At 34.6% G+C, this 17160-nt stretch overlaps 1 protein-coding gene across 2 annotated transcripts in view; it reads right to left on the minus strand.

Annotated features, from left to right (window-relative positions):
* The window catches only part of LOC106074331 (phospholipid-transporting ATPase ABCA3-like), a 42772-nt gene extending 27795 nt beyond the window's left edge, over positions 1–14977 (minus strand). Inside the window, exons 1-11 of one of the 2 annotated variants that reach the window (XM_056037964.1) lie at positions 14352–14977; positions 13749–13976; positions 12525–12781; positions 11132–11369; positions 10228–10401; positions 7051–7229; positions 4070–4204; positions 2829–2946; positions 2121–2275; positions 1166–1315; positions 198–408 (exon numbers count right to left, since the gene is read on the minus strand). In XM_056037964.1, coding sequence (XP_055893939.1) covers positions 198–408; positions 1166–1315; positions 2121–2275; positions 2829–2946; positions 4070–4204; positions 7051–7229; positions 10228–10401; positions 11132–11369; positions 12525–12781; positions 13749–13976; positions 14352–14694 — 2188 coding nt within the window. In that variant the 5' untranslated portion in view covers positions 14695–14977. Of the gene's footprint in view, positions 1–197; positions 409–1165; positions 1322–2120; positions 2276–2828; positions 2947–4069; positions 4205–7050; positions 7230–10227; positions 10402–11131; positions 11370–12524; positions 12782–13748; positions 13977–14351 lie in introns of both variants that reach the window. The other variant, XM_056037963.1, reaches the window with a different exon arrangement.
* Positions 14978–17160: the final 2183 nt, after the last annotated feature.

Raw genomic sequence — 17160 nt, forward strand, 5'->3', positions numbered from 1 at the left:
GAAAAACTGATAAGAGAGTGGGAGAAAGAGACCACTACCACCTTTTCAATGGTATGATACAATGGTCATCATCAGTCAATATTACAGGTAAGTTGATGGAGAGTTAGATAAACTAGTAGAAACTAATTTGTATATTAATAGTAAAAACAGTCAAATGTGTAAATGAAAATGGAAAGAAAGCAAAAAAATAGCCACACCATAAAGTTTCTTTAAAAACAGGGGTGTCCCACAGCACTGAGTGTGGCCCTCTGCCATGATGGCTATCCGGTCTCCAAGGGCATCCGCTTCGTCCATGTAGTGTGTGCTGAGCAGCATTGTCCGCCCGGGTCTGTTTCTCTGTAGCACATCCCAGGTGTGCCTTCGCGTGGAAGGATCCATTCCAGATGATGGTTCATCTAGAAATACTACCTTAAACATTAAATTAATCTTGCATTCAATGATTTTAAAATTTCATAACATAACATATGACATGGCTTAAAGTAAACATAACATACAAAAATAAAAAAAAATAAAAAAACATTTATAAAAGATATATAATGACATAAAATACAAATCCAAAAACTAAACATACATAAAATAACATAATGAGGTGACTGCATGGAAGTGATCACATTTCTAGTCCTCAAATAAACAGATTAAAATCTATTTGAATATGCTTTCCTTGCGCACAGCTAAAGCCAGTTAGAGATGTTGGACCAAGTGTAAAAGAAAATGGTATTGTTGATGAGAAATGTTTCTTTGCTGTGTTTCTAAATCCTTGTTGGTACATATGCACTAAGTTAATAGTTTGGGGATCCCAGTGTCTTGAAGCGAGTCAGAACTAAGGAAAAGTGACATGTCATTATGACGTGCTTGTGATAGAAAAAAGTTGGGCAAGAAGAAAATTAGAATTGACTACATGAGGCAACATCTTTCATGAATGAAGATTTCTATTTCTTACCCCAAACCTAATACTGGGCAACAGGGGATGGAAGCGGGAGGGGTTCAAACCATTGCAATAAAAGGGAATTCAACCAGGTAAATTAAAAATTATTAAGAGAAAATATTAAGTGGTGTATAAGCCCACTTTACTTTTTTAAGCAGTTTCTAGGCATTACGTAGGCTATCAAACATCAGGTCAATATTGACAAAATACTAGAACGACATGACTTTTTTTCTTACTTACTTTGGAGTCGCCCATGAGAGCAATGCCCACAGAGAGACTTCTCTTTTCTCCAGCAGAGAGCTTCCTACTGACCACATGGCTCTTACTTTCCAGGCCAATCTCTTTGATCATGTCTTTGACTTCATGAAGCAGGTTCTCTGACTGGTAACCCTTCATCTCAAATTCAATAAATATTTCATCATTGATAATTCATAAATCCATGTTACAACAAAAGAGAAATTAAAAAAATAAAAGTTAATTAATCTCTACATAAGATTTAGAAGGATAGAGAGAAAAAAAAATCCCAATTTCTTCCATTATCAAAGAGTCCTGATATAATCTCATTGGACTCTGAAAATAATAAGATTATAAATTATATGGTTGGTTGTAACATTCTATTTTTTTTTTATTTCAAATGCCTTTTATGATATGAGAGAACTGTCAGGAAACATGTCCCTTTGATGAATAGCCTTACCAGCATTTTCAAAGTTCATTGCCATATGGAATGAAATAAGAATAGCCATTTTGATAAGGATTAGATCAATGCTCTGTCATTATGCTGTTGTTATTTATTTTAAGAAGACAGTACAAATGTTTAAACCAAGGGGCTGAGAATCTTAAAAAAAAAAATACTTTTCCTATTACTATGACTTTTATTTGTTTTCAAATGTTTCTTAGATAATATAAATTTTACTGTCTTTACCCAATCCTCCTGCAGGACAAAGCAGGTAGTGTACCAGGTACCATCATGAGTTTGGTTCCAAGAGCATACCACGTGACTTAAATATGTTTTCAAATGTTTCTTCAGGAAATATAGATTATTATATAGTAGCACAAACTGCCTCCAGGACAGTAGCAGGACATAACAATGCATACAATGTTTCTAGGCACCTGTCCTATAAGGTTGGTTAAATCATTGTTGATAGTTGTAGACTCAAAGCTTGTCTAGCAACATAAAGAAACATGCACGACTTACTTTTGAGAAAAACCACAGGTGTTCCTTACAGGTCAAGTTATCAAACAAAATGTCATGCTGTGGACACATCCCTAAGCTCTTGCGCACCGCAACTATGTTTTTACATATGTCATAGCCATTGATGAATGCTGTCCCTTTGGTGGGTGGGATGAATCCTGAAATAAACAAATAAAGACAGCAAATATCTTGACCATGACTTCATCTCATGTCCCTTGATTTTTTGTGTGCTGTGACAGTTCACGTAACTGAGTCCCTCCATGACTAAAGGTGTTCCTTACAGGTCAAGTTATCAAACATATAAAAATATAGTTGCAAAACATTTGATGTAATACCAACTATAAAGAATTAATTTTATATTGAAAAACATTAATCTGGGTAACTTATAAATTTGTATTTATTTTTATTTTAAGAATAAGATTTTTTAAAGCTTTCAATATTAATAGCGTGTGATAAAAAGATACAGTGGTCATGCAAGAGACAACAAGGGGAGCATGATGAGGTGCAAGGGTTTGAGTACACAAGGATCATGTTTACTCTTGGTAGTAAGACTCTCTATGGGACAAACGTGCTGGAGATTGGTTAGGATGGCTGTTGCGATAATACAAGCTCAACTGTAGAGTTAAGAGTATAATGTTCCTCCAAGGACTAAATATGAATACAAATGTTTATCATTATTTTATCAAAATATCCAAATATTATTATACCTACCTGTTAACATATTCATTGTGGTTGTCTTCCCTGCTCCATTGTGTCCTAACAAAACAGTAATCTGTCCCTCGTACATGTTAAGGCACAGATCTCGGACTGACACTTTGTCTCCAAATTCCTGATAGATATTACATTGTTATAAGAAATAGTAACAAATGGATTTGAAGTTATCAGTAACTTCTTTAAATGCACTTAAAGACTGTTCATGTAAAAAAATCAACAAAACTAATCATTTAAGCAATATAAATATCTGAAATAAAACTAAACATTATTTTTTCTAAATAAAAAAAGAATTATTGTATCATTTCATAGGTTTGATTTCATCCTTTGTGACCTAATCTTACAGATTAGAACAATTGGAACAGAAATCTTTAGAAAATGGCTTAAGGATTCTTGTTTATGATTATTTATATCGAGTTGTCTATTTAAATTAAATGTTTGAATGGCTCAATGCAAAGAATGTGTTGTATAAAAAAGGATGTATAGCTGAAAACAAGCCTAAAGAGCTAGAACAAAGTTAACTTGCACCAAAGAACCATCAGCGGTCTAATCAACTTTGCATCACATGCTGGTAGACTAAATAGACTAATTAAAAAAAGCATCGGATATCACTCGAACACAGCTACCATCTCTTGGAGAACTTTTTTATGAAAGGTGCCTTTCCAAAACACAGACGATTCACAAAGACAACTTGCACCCATAAAACCATTGTTACATTAGATCTGAACGAAGTTGTCGTCTCCTTTCCATTAGGACTAAAACAGAAAGGTTTTAAAACTTTATCCCACTTTCGGTTCAGAGTGCTACAAGGTCATCTGTCTTCATCGAGAAGTACATTGAAATGTTAATTTATAAAGTGCTGGTTGTGAGTGTGTATGTGTTTCATGTCTGAATGTTGTTCGTATTTGAATCTATATTGTTATTGTTACAGTAGTTAGGCTGTGGTGGTAATTAGTAATCAAACTAAATTTTCCATTTGATTGGACCAATAAAAATGATCTTATCTTATCTTATCCAAGACGTACTTGGGCACATTTAATTTTCATTTCACTTGATTCTCAAGTTTTGTGAAATGGAGTTAGTTTAAAATTAAAAACAACAACATTGTCTCTTCACAACAATGAAACAGATGATCACTAGGGTTACTAACAGAAAAACAACTCAAAAAAAAAAAAAAAAAAAAAGAATTTTTCAAATACCTAATCCTCAAACATACTCTTGATTTGATTCAATGTCCTTACCTTTCTTAAATTGACAATTCTAACACCAGCGTTCAGATTCGCAGGTTCATCTTCATAAAACTTGGAATCCAGTTCCACAGTTTTATCTAAATGTGCCATGTCATGGATGTGTGTGTGGAGTCCCCAGTAGGATTTCTGTTGCAGGAATGCAATATATATATATATATATATATATATAAATGTATATTTGATGAAATACCAGGACTAGAGAAGAGGAAACAGATTAAAAAACTATAATCTCAATGATTCGATTTCAATTGAAATTAAGAATGATGTTATCTATAATCTCAATGATTTGATTTCAATTGAAATTAAGAATGATGTTATCTGCAATCTCACTGATTTGATTTCAATTGAAATTAAGAATGATGTTATCTACAATCTCAATGATTTGATTTCAATTGAAATTAAGAATGATGTTATCTACAATCTTAATGATTAGATTTCAATTGAAATTAAGAACAATGTTATCTGCAATCTCACTGATTTGATTACAGTTGAAATTAAGAACAATGTTATCTGCAATCTCACTGATTTGATTTCAATTGAAATTAAGAACTTATATTTTCAGACAAAAGGCCAACAACATAAGTTATTAAACGCTAACAATGAATGTCAAACAAGAAGTTTAATTATAATGAAGGGAACTGTCAAATGTCATCAAGCCTCTCTCTAATGCCATCAAAAGTAGTCTATCTAGATTTCACTATTCTTCCAAAAATCCTAGTCTAGTATTTACTAGTTGCGTCATTGTCTCTAAGTCAAAACTTTCCCTTTCTATGAAACAAATAACTAATTCCTAATCATGCCATAACAGTTCTGAAAGTTTTTGTCTAAATACACCCATTTCTTCACTTGAGTAGTGTTATTTAAACATGCATGCATAAAATTCTACAAACATAAGCAACATTTTCTTAGTAATTTTGACTAGATTCTGTTGGAAAAATATTTCTGAGCCATAATGAACACAGGGTCAGGTTATTTTCACTGAAATTATGAACACAGGGTCAGGTTATTTTCACTGAAATTATGATAAATTTTTTTTTCTTCAAAAGATGCATTAAGAATATTTGACCAATCTAACATATGACTTGGTATACTACATGCAAACTACTCTTAAGGTATAGAGTGTAGAACTTAAACCTGTGAAAACCTTGAATCATAATAATTTCCAAGATTGATCAGTAATATGGATTTAAGGTTAAGTGGCAAAAACCCATTGGCTATCTATCAAGGGGTTTGTCCTCAAAGACTTAAATTGAGCTATCTTTGCAGAGTGCAGCAAGAAAGCCTTCTCACAGACACTCCCTGTGTGATCAGTAATATGGGATGTAAGGTTAAGAGGCAAAAACCCCTTGGGTACCTATCAAAGGGTTAGATTTCAAAGACTCAAACTGACTTCTGTTTGCAGAGTGCCTAAAGGCAGCAAGAAAGTCTTCTCGAACAGACACTCCCTGTGTGATAATAAAAGAAATAGGACTGTAACACATTAAGCATGGTATAGCATGAAAGATACACTACACCAAGACTATGTTTAAAATAATAATAATGAACTTGTTTTTCCAGTGTCTCTTTGTAATGAAGCTGCAAAACAGAGAGTGCGTTGTTGAAGACAACAGTAACTAAGTTTTACAATCTTATCTTATATGATACAGACGTTACTTCAAAAGAAGATGATTACGTCCTAAGCGTCATGCATTTAGTCATGCATATTAACCAGTGACCTAAATTCTGCCAAGTCACTGGTTTTCCTGGCTAGCTCAGGCAACCCATTCTATGCTCTAATTGCGCTAGGGAAGAAAGAGCATTTGTACAAATTTGTCCTAGCATATGGAATGAGAAACGTGCCTCTGTCTTTGTGTCTTTCTGAGTATGTTATTAAATTTTGTTTTAGTATTTGAAAATTATGGTTCAGTATTTTAGGTATAATTGCTACTTTAGTTTTAAGTCTTCTATCCTAAAGGCTTTCTAAATTTAGTGATTTTACTAAAGGTGTTACTCTAGTCAAATGTGAATATTTGTTTGTTATGAATCTCACTGCTCTATTTGTTTAATTGGTATAATACACAGGTCCATTGCTTCTTCAAGTATTTTTTTCAAAGTCTTATTAGAATAAATACTGTACACTCTGTACATTGTCATGTTGTTAAGGAATAATGCATTTATATAATTCATAGAAGTATAATGCTGTATTTATATTTGTTTTCTAGCCCTAGTCCCAATAACCTGGCATTTTCATAAACTCAAAACCCTTCCCTCCAAATTATGCGTATTTTGTAGAGTCTACGCTATTAAATCTATCATCTAAATACATACACCAGTCAACTGCAGGCCAAAAAAAAAAAAGTACATCACAAGTTCTAACTATAGAAAAATGTTTTTTTTTATTAGCTTTTGTTCCCCTGGCAATCAAATCATTAAATAGAAACAATCTGATATAAACTTTTCACATGTAAATTATGTGTGAGTCTGGTGTGAATGTACATTTTGTTTTTTTATAGTTATAATGTTTTGTTTGGTGTAATGCACAATTGTAAGATTGTAATTTATATACCCAAGCTATCACTTTATAAGCGATATAGGCATGAATCAGTTTACTGTCTAGAGAAAACAAAAATTCCTAGCTTAACATTTTAGTCACATGATAAAGCTATGTTTGAAATGCAACAATTATTTTTGAAATGCATGGGGGAAAATGCCTCAAGAAATACCCTGCTTACCCATCTTTTATAGAGTTCTTCAGAAAAACTGTGATGTACAGGAAATGCATTTAAATTTTTTTTTTGCTTTGTTTCAGAATTGAAGATTATTACAATCTAGCCCAAATCTCCCACAGGATGGCAAAGAGTAGGATTTGAACCAGGGATTATCAAGGCAATAGTCAAGAGGGCATATCACAAGACCAAGATTCTAATCAAGGTAAAGGGAAGTAGTTCTGACACTATTTTGAATCACTGTAGTATTCTAAAAACTGAACTGACCTTAAAAAAGAAAAAAGGTGGTTTAGGTACTCCAAAGTCTCCTGGGAAAACATTGTCTAGATACCAAGTCAGCACTATATGTATGGCTGAGTCTAGTAACATAATCAACATGCTGTCTTTAACTGTGAAGTCATCATCTCCTATAGGGAGCTGATAGTTGTTCCACTGCAAACCTTCACCTAGAAAGCACATGCATTGGACAAAAACACAGTTCAAGTATTAACACAAATCTGTCGGTTCAAACCATATATGTCTAAGTAAGTGATAGCTTTTTCACTAAATCAGAGCATTCAATGGTTGTCTGAATCAGCCAGGAAAACCAATGACTTAGTAGGACATTGTGTAGGATGCGTTTATTTTCTCTTTTGAGGGATGGTCTGTAGTTTATTAGCACATTTGATTACCATGTGTCATTGTACTGTTTTAACTAGCTACAGTCAGCATTTTTTAGCACTAACCATAAAGCTTAAAGAAAAAAAGGCAGACAAAAGGAATATTGGAAAATGATATCAAAGACAAGTTCTTGAAGGGCTAGGAGAAACTGATTTTGATTGAAGGTAATGGTAAAGGAATATGCAGAAGGGTGGATAACATCAGAAGGGTGGATAACATCAGAAGGGTGGATTACATCAGAGGGATGGATAATATCAGAGGGATGGATAACATCATAAGGGAGGATAACATCTGAAGGGTGGATAACATCAGAAGGGTGGATAACATCAGAGGGATGGATAACATCTGAAGGGTGGATAACATCAGAAGGGTGAATAACATCAGAGGGATGGATAACATCAGAAGGGTGGATAACATCAGAGGGATGGATAACATCAGAGGGATGGATAACATCAGAAGGGTGGATAACATCAGAGAGATGGATAACAACTGAAGGGAGGATAACATCAGAAGGGTGGATAACATCAGAAGGGTGGATAACATCAGAAGGGAGGATAACATCAGAAGGGATGGATAACATCAGAAGGGTGGATAACATCTGAAGGGAGGATAACATCAGAAGGGTGGATAACATCAGAAGGGAGGATAACATCAGAAGGGTGGATAACATCTGAAGGGAGGATAACATCAGAAGGGTGGATAACATCAGAAGGGAGGATAACATCAGAAGGGAGGATAACATCAGAAGGGTGGATAACATCTGAAGGGTGGATAACATCAGAGGGATGGATAACATCAGAAGGGAGGATAACATCAGAAGGGAGGATAACATCAGAAGGGATGGATAACATCAGAAGGGATGGATAACATCAGAAGGGATGGATAACATCAGAAGGGATGGATAACATCAGAAGGGATGGATAACATCAGAAGGGTGGATAACATCAGAAGGGATGGATAACATCAGAAGGGATGGATAACATCTGAAGGGTGGATAACATCAGAAGGGAGGATAACATCAGAAGGGAGGATAACATCAGAAGGGAGGATAACATCAGAAGGGAGGATAACATCAGAAGGGTGGATAACATCAGAGGGATGGATAACATCAGAAGGGTGGATAACATCAGAAGGGTGAATAACACCAGAGGGATGGATAACATCAGAGGGATGGATAACATCAGAAGGGTGGATAACATCAGAGGGATGGATAACATCAGAGGGATGGATAACATCAGAAGGGTGGATAACATCTGAAGGGTGGATAACATCAGAGGGATGGATAACATCAGAGGGATGGATAACATCTGAAGGGAGGATAACATCAGAAGGGAGGATAACATCAGAAGGGAGGATAACATCAGAGGGATGGATAACATCTGAAGGGAGGATAACATCAGAGGGATGGATAACATCAGAGGGATGGATAACATCTGAAGGGAGGATAACATCAGAAGGGAGGATAACATCTGAAGGGAGGATAACATCAGAGGGATGGATAACATCTGAAGGGAGGATAACATCAGAGGGATGGATAACATCTGAAGGGAGGATAACATCTGAAGGTAGGATAACATCAGAGGGATGGATAACATCAGAGGGATGGATAACATCTGAAGGGAGGATAACATCAGAGGGATGGATAACATCTGAAGGGAGGATAACATCAGAAGGGAGGATAACATCTGAAGGGTGGATAACATCAGAAGGGTGGATAACATCAGAAGGGAGGATAACATCAGAAGGGAGGATAACATCAGAAGGGAGGATAACATCAGAAGGGAGGATAACATCAGAAGGGTGGATAACATCAGAGGGATGGATAACATCAGAAGGGTGGATAACATCAGAAGGGTGAATAACACCAGAAGGATGGATAACATCAGAGGGATGGATAACATCAGAAGGGTGGATAACATCAGAGGGATGGATAACATCAGAGGGATGGATAACATCAGAAGGGTGGATAACATCTGAAGGGTGGATAACATCAGAGGGATGGATAACATCAGAAGGGTGGATAACATCAGAGGGATGGATAACATCTGAAGGGAGGATAACATCAGAAGGGAGGATAACATCAGAAGGGAGGATAACATCAGAAGGGTGGATAACATCAGAGGGATGGATAACATCTGAAGGGAGGATAACATCAGAGGGATGGATAACATCAGAGGGATGGATAACATCTGAAGGGAGGATAACATCAGAAGGGAGGATAACATCTGAAGGGAGGATAACATCAGAAGGGTGAATAACATCAGAGGGATGGATAACATCAGAGGGATGGATAACATCTGAAGGGAGGATAACATCAGAAGGGTGGATAACATCAGAGGGATGGATAACATCAGAGGGATGGATAACATCAGAAGGGTGGATAACATCAGAAGGGTGGATAACATCAGAGGGATGGATAACATCAGAAGGGTGGATAACATCAGAAGGGTGGATAACATCAGAGGGATGGATAACATCTGAAGGGTGGATAACTTCAGAAGGGTGGATAACATCAGAAGGGTGGATAACATCAGAAGGGTGGATTACATCATTTCAAAATAATATGAAAACATCCTTTCATTTCTATTTAATTTCAAGATGCGAAGATGATTTTTTAAAAAGTCAAAGGATGAACTAGGAAAATTTCAATGAATACAATTTTAATATCTAAATGACAGAAATATCTAAATGACAGAAATATCTAAATGACAGAAATATCTAGACTTATAGAGTTTTGAGTATGTTCAAAAGGAAACTGTGTACTCTACAAGGCTGCATCCTTACCTCTTGCTTCCCTTCGAGCCAAGTTGTAGTTACACAGGCCGAGGGCAATATTGAAGAACAGACAGAAGAAAGATTTGGAGACTTTTGTGAAGTCACTGTACTTGTGACTGATGATCTCATAGGGAACATATTCACAAAGGAAGAGCAGTCCAGCAGCAATAGCTCCATCATTGCCTGTCAAAGTTTACACAACACAATGAAGTGCCCAGAAATAAATGTAAAATCTATAACAAACACAGACTACAATAAACTTTCATGTCTCAGAGAATTTTTCTTTTTTTCTTTTTTAGCCCATGAAATTGTTTTGGATTGAGTGACCATAGTAATAATGATGAACACTATTATCCAGTGGTCTGTAGTTCAGGAACTAAAATCTGTGTTGACCTCTGGCTTACAAATCTTACGTATTAGTAAAAGTTCTGACTGGACTTTGGTCAAAGCATCTGAAACTAATTGGTTAGCTTAGTGATAATGCACTAAGCTTCTTAAGTTCAAATATTTGCGAAAGATGGAATTCAATTTCGGATTTTTATGACAGCCATAAGTCCATTCAACTCTAAAGGGAACATGACTTAGATTGGGGAAACAAAGGCAGTTGATTATTGCGTTATGACACCCTCATTATCTGTCGGTCATAGAAACTGCTGATCTTAACATTATCTGCCCATACAGATCTCAAATTCTGAAAAAGACACCTTTATGTTCTTTTACTTTACTTACTAAAACTAATTAACATACTTACCCCACATTATCAAGTATATATTTGATTTTTTTTAGACAGATTTTAAAAATTAATTTTTTATATTTTTTACAAATGTCATGTAATTTAATTGCTATTTTGAAGCATATCACATAAAAAAAAGTTAATAGTACTTCTAAAACAAATAAATATTAAAGGGCTAACCTTTCTGCACCAGGCAACTGATCATGAAGGAAAAGGTGATGATCGCCAGGCAGTAGCAGAGGATAATTGCCAAGACTAGAGTGATGTCACTCTTCTGTAGGATAGGTCCTTTGCCAGTGATGTCCATTCCCAAAATGACTGCATAAAAGATGAATGCTGGGACCAGATACATCAGACAGGTAATGAACCAGGAAATCCAAAATGCTGGCAAACCCATTCCCATCAATTTCATTGTTTCCTACAAGACAGCAATAAAGTGAATTAAAGTATGTCAGTACTTGTGCTATTTTCTTGGCAAAACAGCTTGATAATAGATGAGTTTAAGTGGAAATGAATTGGGTTATATAAATTCCTTTGTTTTTAAAATGTTTATCTGATGTTCCTTTAGAGTTGAAGGTAATTTACTCCCTAGTCCAAAACACAGGATGAGTGCAAGCGTCAGGGTATGAGCCCAGGACCATTGACAAGTCTGAGCGACAGTTCAGCATGCATACCACTTGACCATTGATGTGGTATGTGATTCAGATTGTTTACTGTCATTCTACAAACTTGTTTTGGAAAAAAAGATGATGCGAAAATCTTTGATTAACAACCAACATTGATAAAGTAATTAATATAATGAGAACATTTTCTTCAATATAATTAGTGTGTTTTCATGGTTTGTTTAAAAAAAAACATGGAATCACCATTACTGTCACACAAAAGTAACTGAGTTTTAAACAATATTTTTTTAGTTGAAGTATTACTTTGGGATTTGGAGTAGGCCTACTGGATGCAAAATTACAAAACAGAATTGTTAGTTAATGTTAAAGGTGATTTTTCTCCCCCCCTCCCCCCCAAAAAAACCCAAACAACTTTTATTGGTTACTAAAAACTATTTAAGAAGTATCATTTGTTGATTGATTGCTTATTGTTGTAGCTGTATACTACAGTATTTTGCGAAGGAATACTGGTTCCACTTTAATGTTATTTAATAATTGTAATTTTTAAAATTAATCTAATTAGTATTCATTAACTATCTAGGTCACAGCTTTTAGCAGAATTATTGCATTCACTCTCGGGTAATTATTGAATTACATAAATGAATGATATTTCTAATTAATATTTATTATTGCCTAGAGTTCAAACTAGTGTAAAATATAGGTAATTAGAACCCTGGATCATTCTACTCACAATAAAAAGTGTATAGCACATAAACTATGTAAAGAATAATTAATGTATAATGAAGTTCCTAATAAAAGTATATTATTTATTATTTCCTCAAATGCTCCTATGAAATATGGAAACACTGGTGAAATTAGAGCCCTGGATCACTCTGGCCACAACACATGAACTATCTGTCATTCTTTTCATAAAAGCTGAAAACATAATATCGCAAGAACATTTTACATACCTTGATTCTTTCTTCCTTTTCATGGACGATATTTTTTGTGTCAACAAAGACGCTCATCATAAATCCAAGGACCATGAATAGGGTGAGCTGCAACTTGACTGTAAAGAACATACCATCTTCATAGTAATCTTTGTGAGGGAAACGTTTAATGTACAGTGGGAAATTGGCTGCCTGCGTGTCTTTGTTCTCCAGGGCCAACCAGTGTGCCAGAATGCCCTTACACACCAGGGACTGAATGTATGCCATCTGATAATCCACTAGAAAAAAAAAAGTGCATGTCAACCAGATGAGCAACTAGTAGGCCTAAGTGAAAGAAATGTAAAAGTTTATTAGAGGCAATTTAAGTTCTACAAAGCAGGTCAAGTATAATACCCAGCTAGCAGCCCAATAACCAACTAAAATAACTGTAAGACTGGTTACCTATTATCTGAATTCAAAATTGGTCTACATTTTTAAGAAATAAAAGATTCACTTTCTAGTGGTGAATCTCAACATTTTCAGATTGTTAATAAATCTGGCATTTTTAAATTAGCTTTAGTCATATATAAAGAACCCACTGAAAAAAAAACAACTTTAATTGCTTTTATATAGCACAGCTTACAGCTTGCTCAGTGCACTATGGTCCAATCTCTTTTGTGGACCAGTGGGGGATGGAGTATCTTGGAGAAAGATTCTATGTTGCCTTAAGGCCCTCAGCTAACACAACTCTGCTCAAGTCAGGACTTGAACTCGAAACCCCTTATTAAGTAGCCAAGCGGTTTTAGCCTCTCAGCTACACATTCCATTTATAAGAGTGATAATACAATCTACATTGCATTTAACTAGTTAAAAAGGAAAAAGATTTTGAATGTTTTAATTTCTCTAAAGTCTCAATGTATTTGACAAAAAAATGTGTCTATTTGAAACAATGCTATTAAAATATGTCATTTGGAAATGACAACATGTGTGAATAAATTATTTTTCAATTAAGAAATAAATAAGAAATGTATATCTCTTTTCATTCAATAATTTATTAAAGCAAAACAAAAAGGCATATGGAAATCTAAATAAAAACCAATTTAAAGTTGTTAGTTTTTTTTATCTTGTCAATGCTCCCTTTTTCTTAACATCATATCTCAATACTTTTGCAAACTTTATAAGTTTAAATCTTGATTATGTTTATGCAGAAAAAACACCAGACAATTAATTTTTAAATATTTACTTATTAATTTTACAAATATATACTTATGAGATTTGGTCTTGGTCCTTCTTGGAATTCAAACATATGTGTTCTCTCAGTGGACCAAGTGTTGAGGGCCTTTCGGTATGGATGAATGATCACTGTCTGATCTCTAGGCAGTTCAGTAGTTGTTTCATTGATGCCATGAAATTCAATGATAAATGTCAGTACAGAGGTTCTCTTTCTAAAATATCGAAAGCCCTCATCAAAGTCTTTAAACCCAATCGCTTCACCTATAAAGAAATTTTTTTTTAATTTAGTGAAGCTCATTCCATAACAAATAATAACTCTAAGATCAAAGTGGCCTTAGGATCAATAAATATGGTATATCAAATTTTTAATTTGTAAACATAAAATGAAAGATAGACACTATTAACTTAATAGCAGAATAACAGAAAAATATTTTTATCTATATTATCTATTTACTGAAAGTGACAAAGAGAGTAAAAATATTTAACATATTTTGGATGTTCCTTAAGATACAGAAGATAATTACATCCTAGCCCAAACCTCACACAGGACGACAGGGGATGGCAGAGGGCAGGGTTCAAACCCTGGACTTTCAGACCACCAAACCACAGTCCAAAACACATATCGCATGATCATACCTTTTTTGTACATTCTGGTTGCATTCAAATTCAAATCTTCTCTGGCCTGGGCCATCATCATAAGATTCTGTAGCTCTGTTTCCAAAACCCATTCTGTAATTTTTCTGGCAGTGGAACTGAGTGGTATGTAACCTAGCCGAACTGTGAAGTTGGGCCACATCAGAACCTCGGTGTTGTATATTGTTGACTCTTTGTGTGTAAGCTTGGAGGTGTGCTTCAACAGCAAAAGAATCATGGCAAAGAGTGATGGGAGGAGTATCTCCCCAAGAGCTATCCATGGATTGCGAAGGTGTAATGTAAAATTTTTCCAAATTAGTAAGTAGATTTGAGTGAAGAACAGCATATCAATACTTGCGGATGATGCATTTATTTACTGTGAATATAAAATAGCACATCAATGCACGTGTTGGATGTACATATGTACCAAAGATTTCAAAATATTATGTCGGATAAGGACCATAACAATACTAAAAAGATAAAGTGCTACTGGTATGTTAAGCTAAAATAAATGTCTCTGAGTCCTAGAGGTGATCAAGGATCTAGTTGTCAGAAGCAGAATAACATTTTGCCAATGCTGGAGAAATAAAAACAAATGTCAGTGCTTGATATAATAAAAGGAATTTATTTTAAATGAAAATTTAAAGAACCTGTTATAGACAAAAATGATGAGCATCATTTTGAAATCTTAGAATTCTATCAATAATACAAACCCTCCTCCCCCCCCCCCTGCAAAATTTAAATAATATTTTTACAAGCTTAAATTCAGAGCTTACCCATGAAATGCTTTATATACCAGCTGAATCACCAACTTGCTTTAACAGACATAGAAGAGAGAACCTGGCAGCAGGCAGCTTAAGAACAAGACAGCTGATTATCTCTTACAAGAGACATGGAATATATATTTGAGACCAAAAGAAAAATACACAGTCGAGGACATATCTAGACCTTGAAAAGAGAACTTAGATTAGCCACCAGCAGACAATGGTTATGTCTGTGCTGGTTTAGACAAAATATGTAGGTTGCAGCTGAGACTGCATCACCACATGAAATATTTCACTACTCATTAATCTTCGGATTAGTGGACAACCCTTATTATTATCACCCCTTCCATATCCAGTCCTTTTTTATCACATCCTGCATGATGATATTTTCTACAAAGACGACTTTTTTTTTTAAAAATGCCCCAGTCTCCTTTACCTCCCTCCTTGCCTAAAATTTAAAAGAAAAAAAGTTCAAAGTGCAACACTAAACAAAAAATGGATAAGATTAGATTTGAACTGTCTTTTTAAAATTGAAGATTTGAATGCCCCAGCCCAAAAAATCAAGCAGGATGGGAGTGGCTTCAACAAGATTTGAGCATGACCATTTTGACAACAGGCTGTGTGGTTAAGCACTTGGCTTCCAAACCTGGGGTCCTGTGTTCGAATCTGTTAAAGACTGGAATTTTGAATTTCAGGATTTTTAGGATGCCCCCTGAGTCCACCCATCTTCACTGGGTACCTGACTTAATTTTGGTAAAAAAAAATGATTGGTCATTGTGCTGGCCACATGACACCCTGCTCATTAACCATTGGTCAAAGAAACAGATGAACTTAACATCATCTGTCCTCTAGATCGAAAGGTCTGAAAGGGGAACTTTACTTTTTTTATTGTACTTCTATTTTGACAACACAACTGCTTTTGTAAAATGCGTATTTAATATTAATTAAAGTAAAATGAAGGAATCAAAATCATCTTTATTAAAATACTGTTCTCATTTCACTTAGATCTACTTATCTAGATCTATTTTAATCAATTAAGAATTCAGCTATGGTTTTTATTGTCACTATCCCTATTGAGTTGGACAAGGACTACTCATTTAGAATTATACCAGAGTCGGTGGGTTGATGATTAATATAAGCTTTGTAAAAATCAATAGATTTCTAAAAATGAACAGAACTTACCACAACATTTTAGCAACTAGATCTAGATTAGATATTTGTGTGTGTATGTTAACTGTTTTACGTTATCCATAAAAAAGAAAATTAAAAATTGTGTAGTAGAGGTAGACTTTTTGGTAGATCTAGTGTCCACACAGTTGTGACTAGCAACATTCCACTAACAATTTGATGAATGAATGGAAATTATATAGACATAGATCTAGAATCTAGATTCTAATTAAATCTATCTAGATCTAGACTAGAATATTAGGCCTACTTATAATATTTGAATGTCTTTCCTTATCCTACAATAAAAAAATTACAATGTGAATAAATTATTATATAAATCTTTGTATTTTATCTAGATCTATCTGACTAGACTAAATCTAGGCTGATACTAAATCTACTAACTAGATCTAGATCTAGAGTAGTTTATGCTATTTGGACACCTATAGGCCCAAATTTGAAAGTTTAATGACTTTGGCAGCGCATTATTTTACAATGGTTCGACATAGAAAAGAAAATGAAATCAACTTGGCTTATGAATCCAACAAATCAGCTCCAAAAACAGAATAAATATAGCCAGGCTCATTAGTATAGACTTAGCCAATCAAAAAATATAGTCTTAACCCTTGGAAGAGGTAAATTTAAGTCATTCGGGTAACATATAGGAAAAAACAACAACCTGACTAACAAACTTGAAATTCGTTTTTCTTACATAAAAAGACAGCTAAATGGAAGGAAATTGTGTCAGAATCATTGGAAAATGGACAAGCACATTATACAGCATGCTAGTTTTATAATAAATATTAAAATAATTATTTAATGACCACAAAAACAGCGAATGTCCGAATTCATGTAATGTCTGAATTAAATAAACTACTATAGAT

This window comes from Biomphalaria glabrata, chromosome 8, assembly GCF_947242115.1.
Source record: "Biomphalaria glabrata chromosome 8, xgBioGlab47.1, whole genome shotgun sequence".
Taxonomy (NCBI): domain Eukaryota; kingdom Metazoa; phylum Mollusca; class Gastropoda; family Planorbidae; genus Biomphalaria; species Biomphalaria glabrata.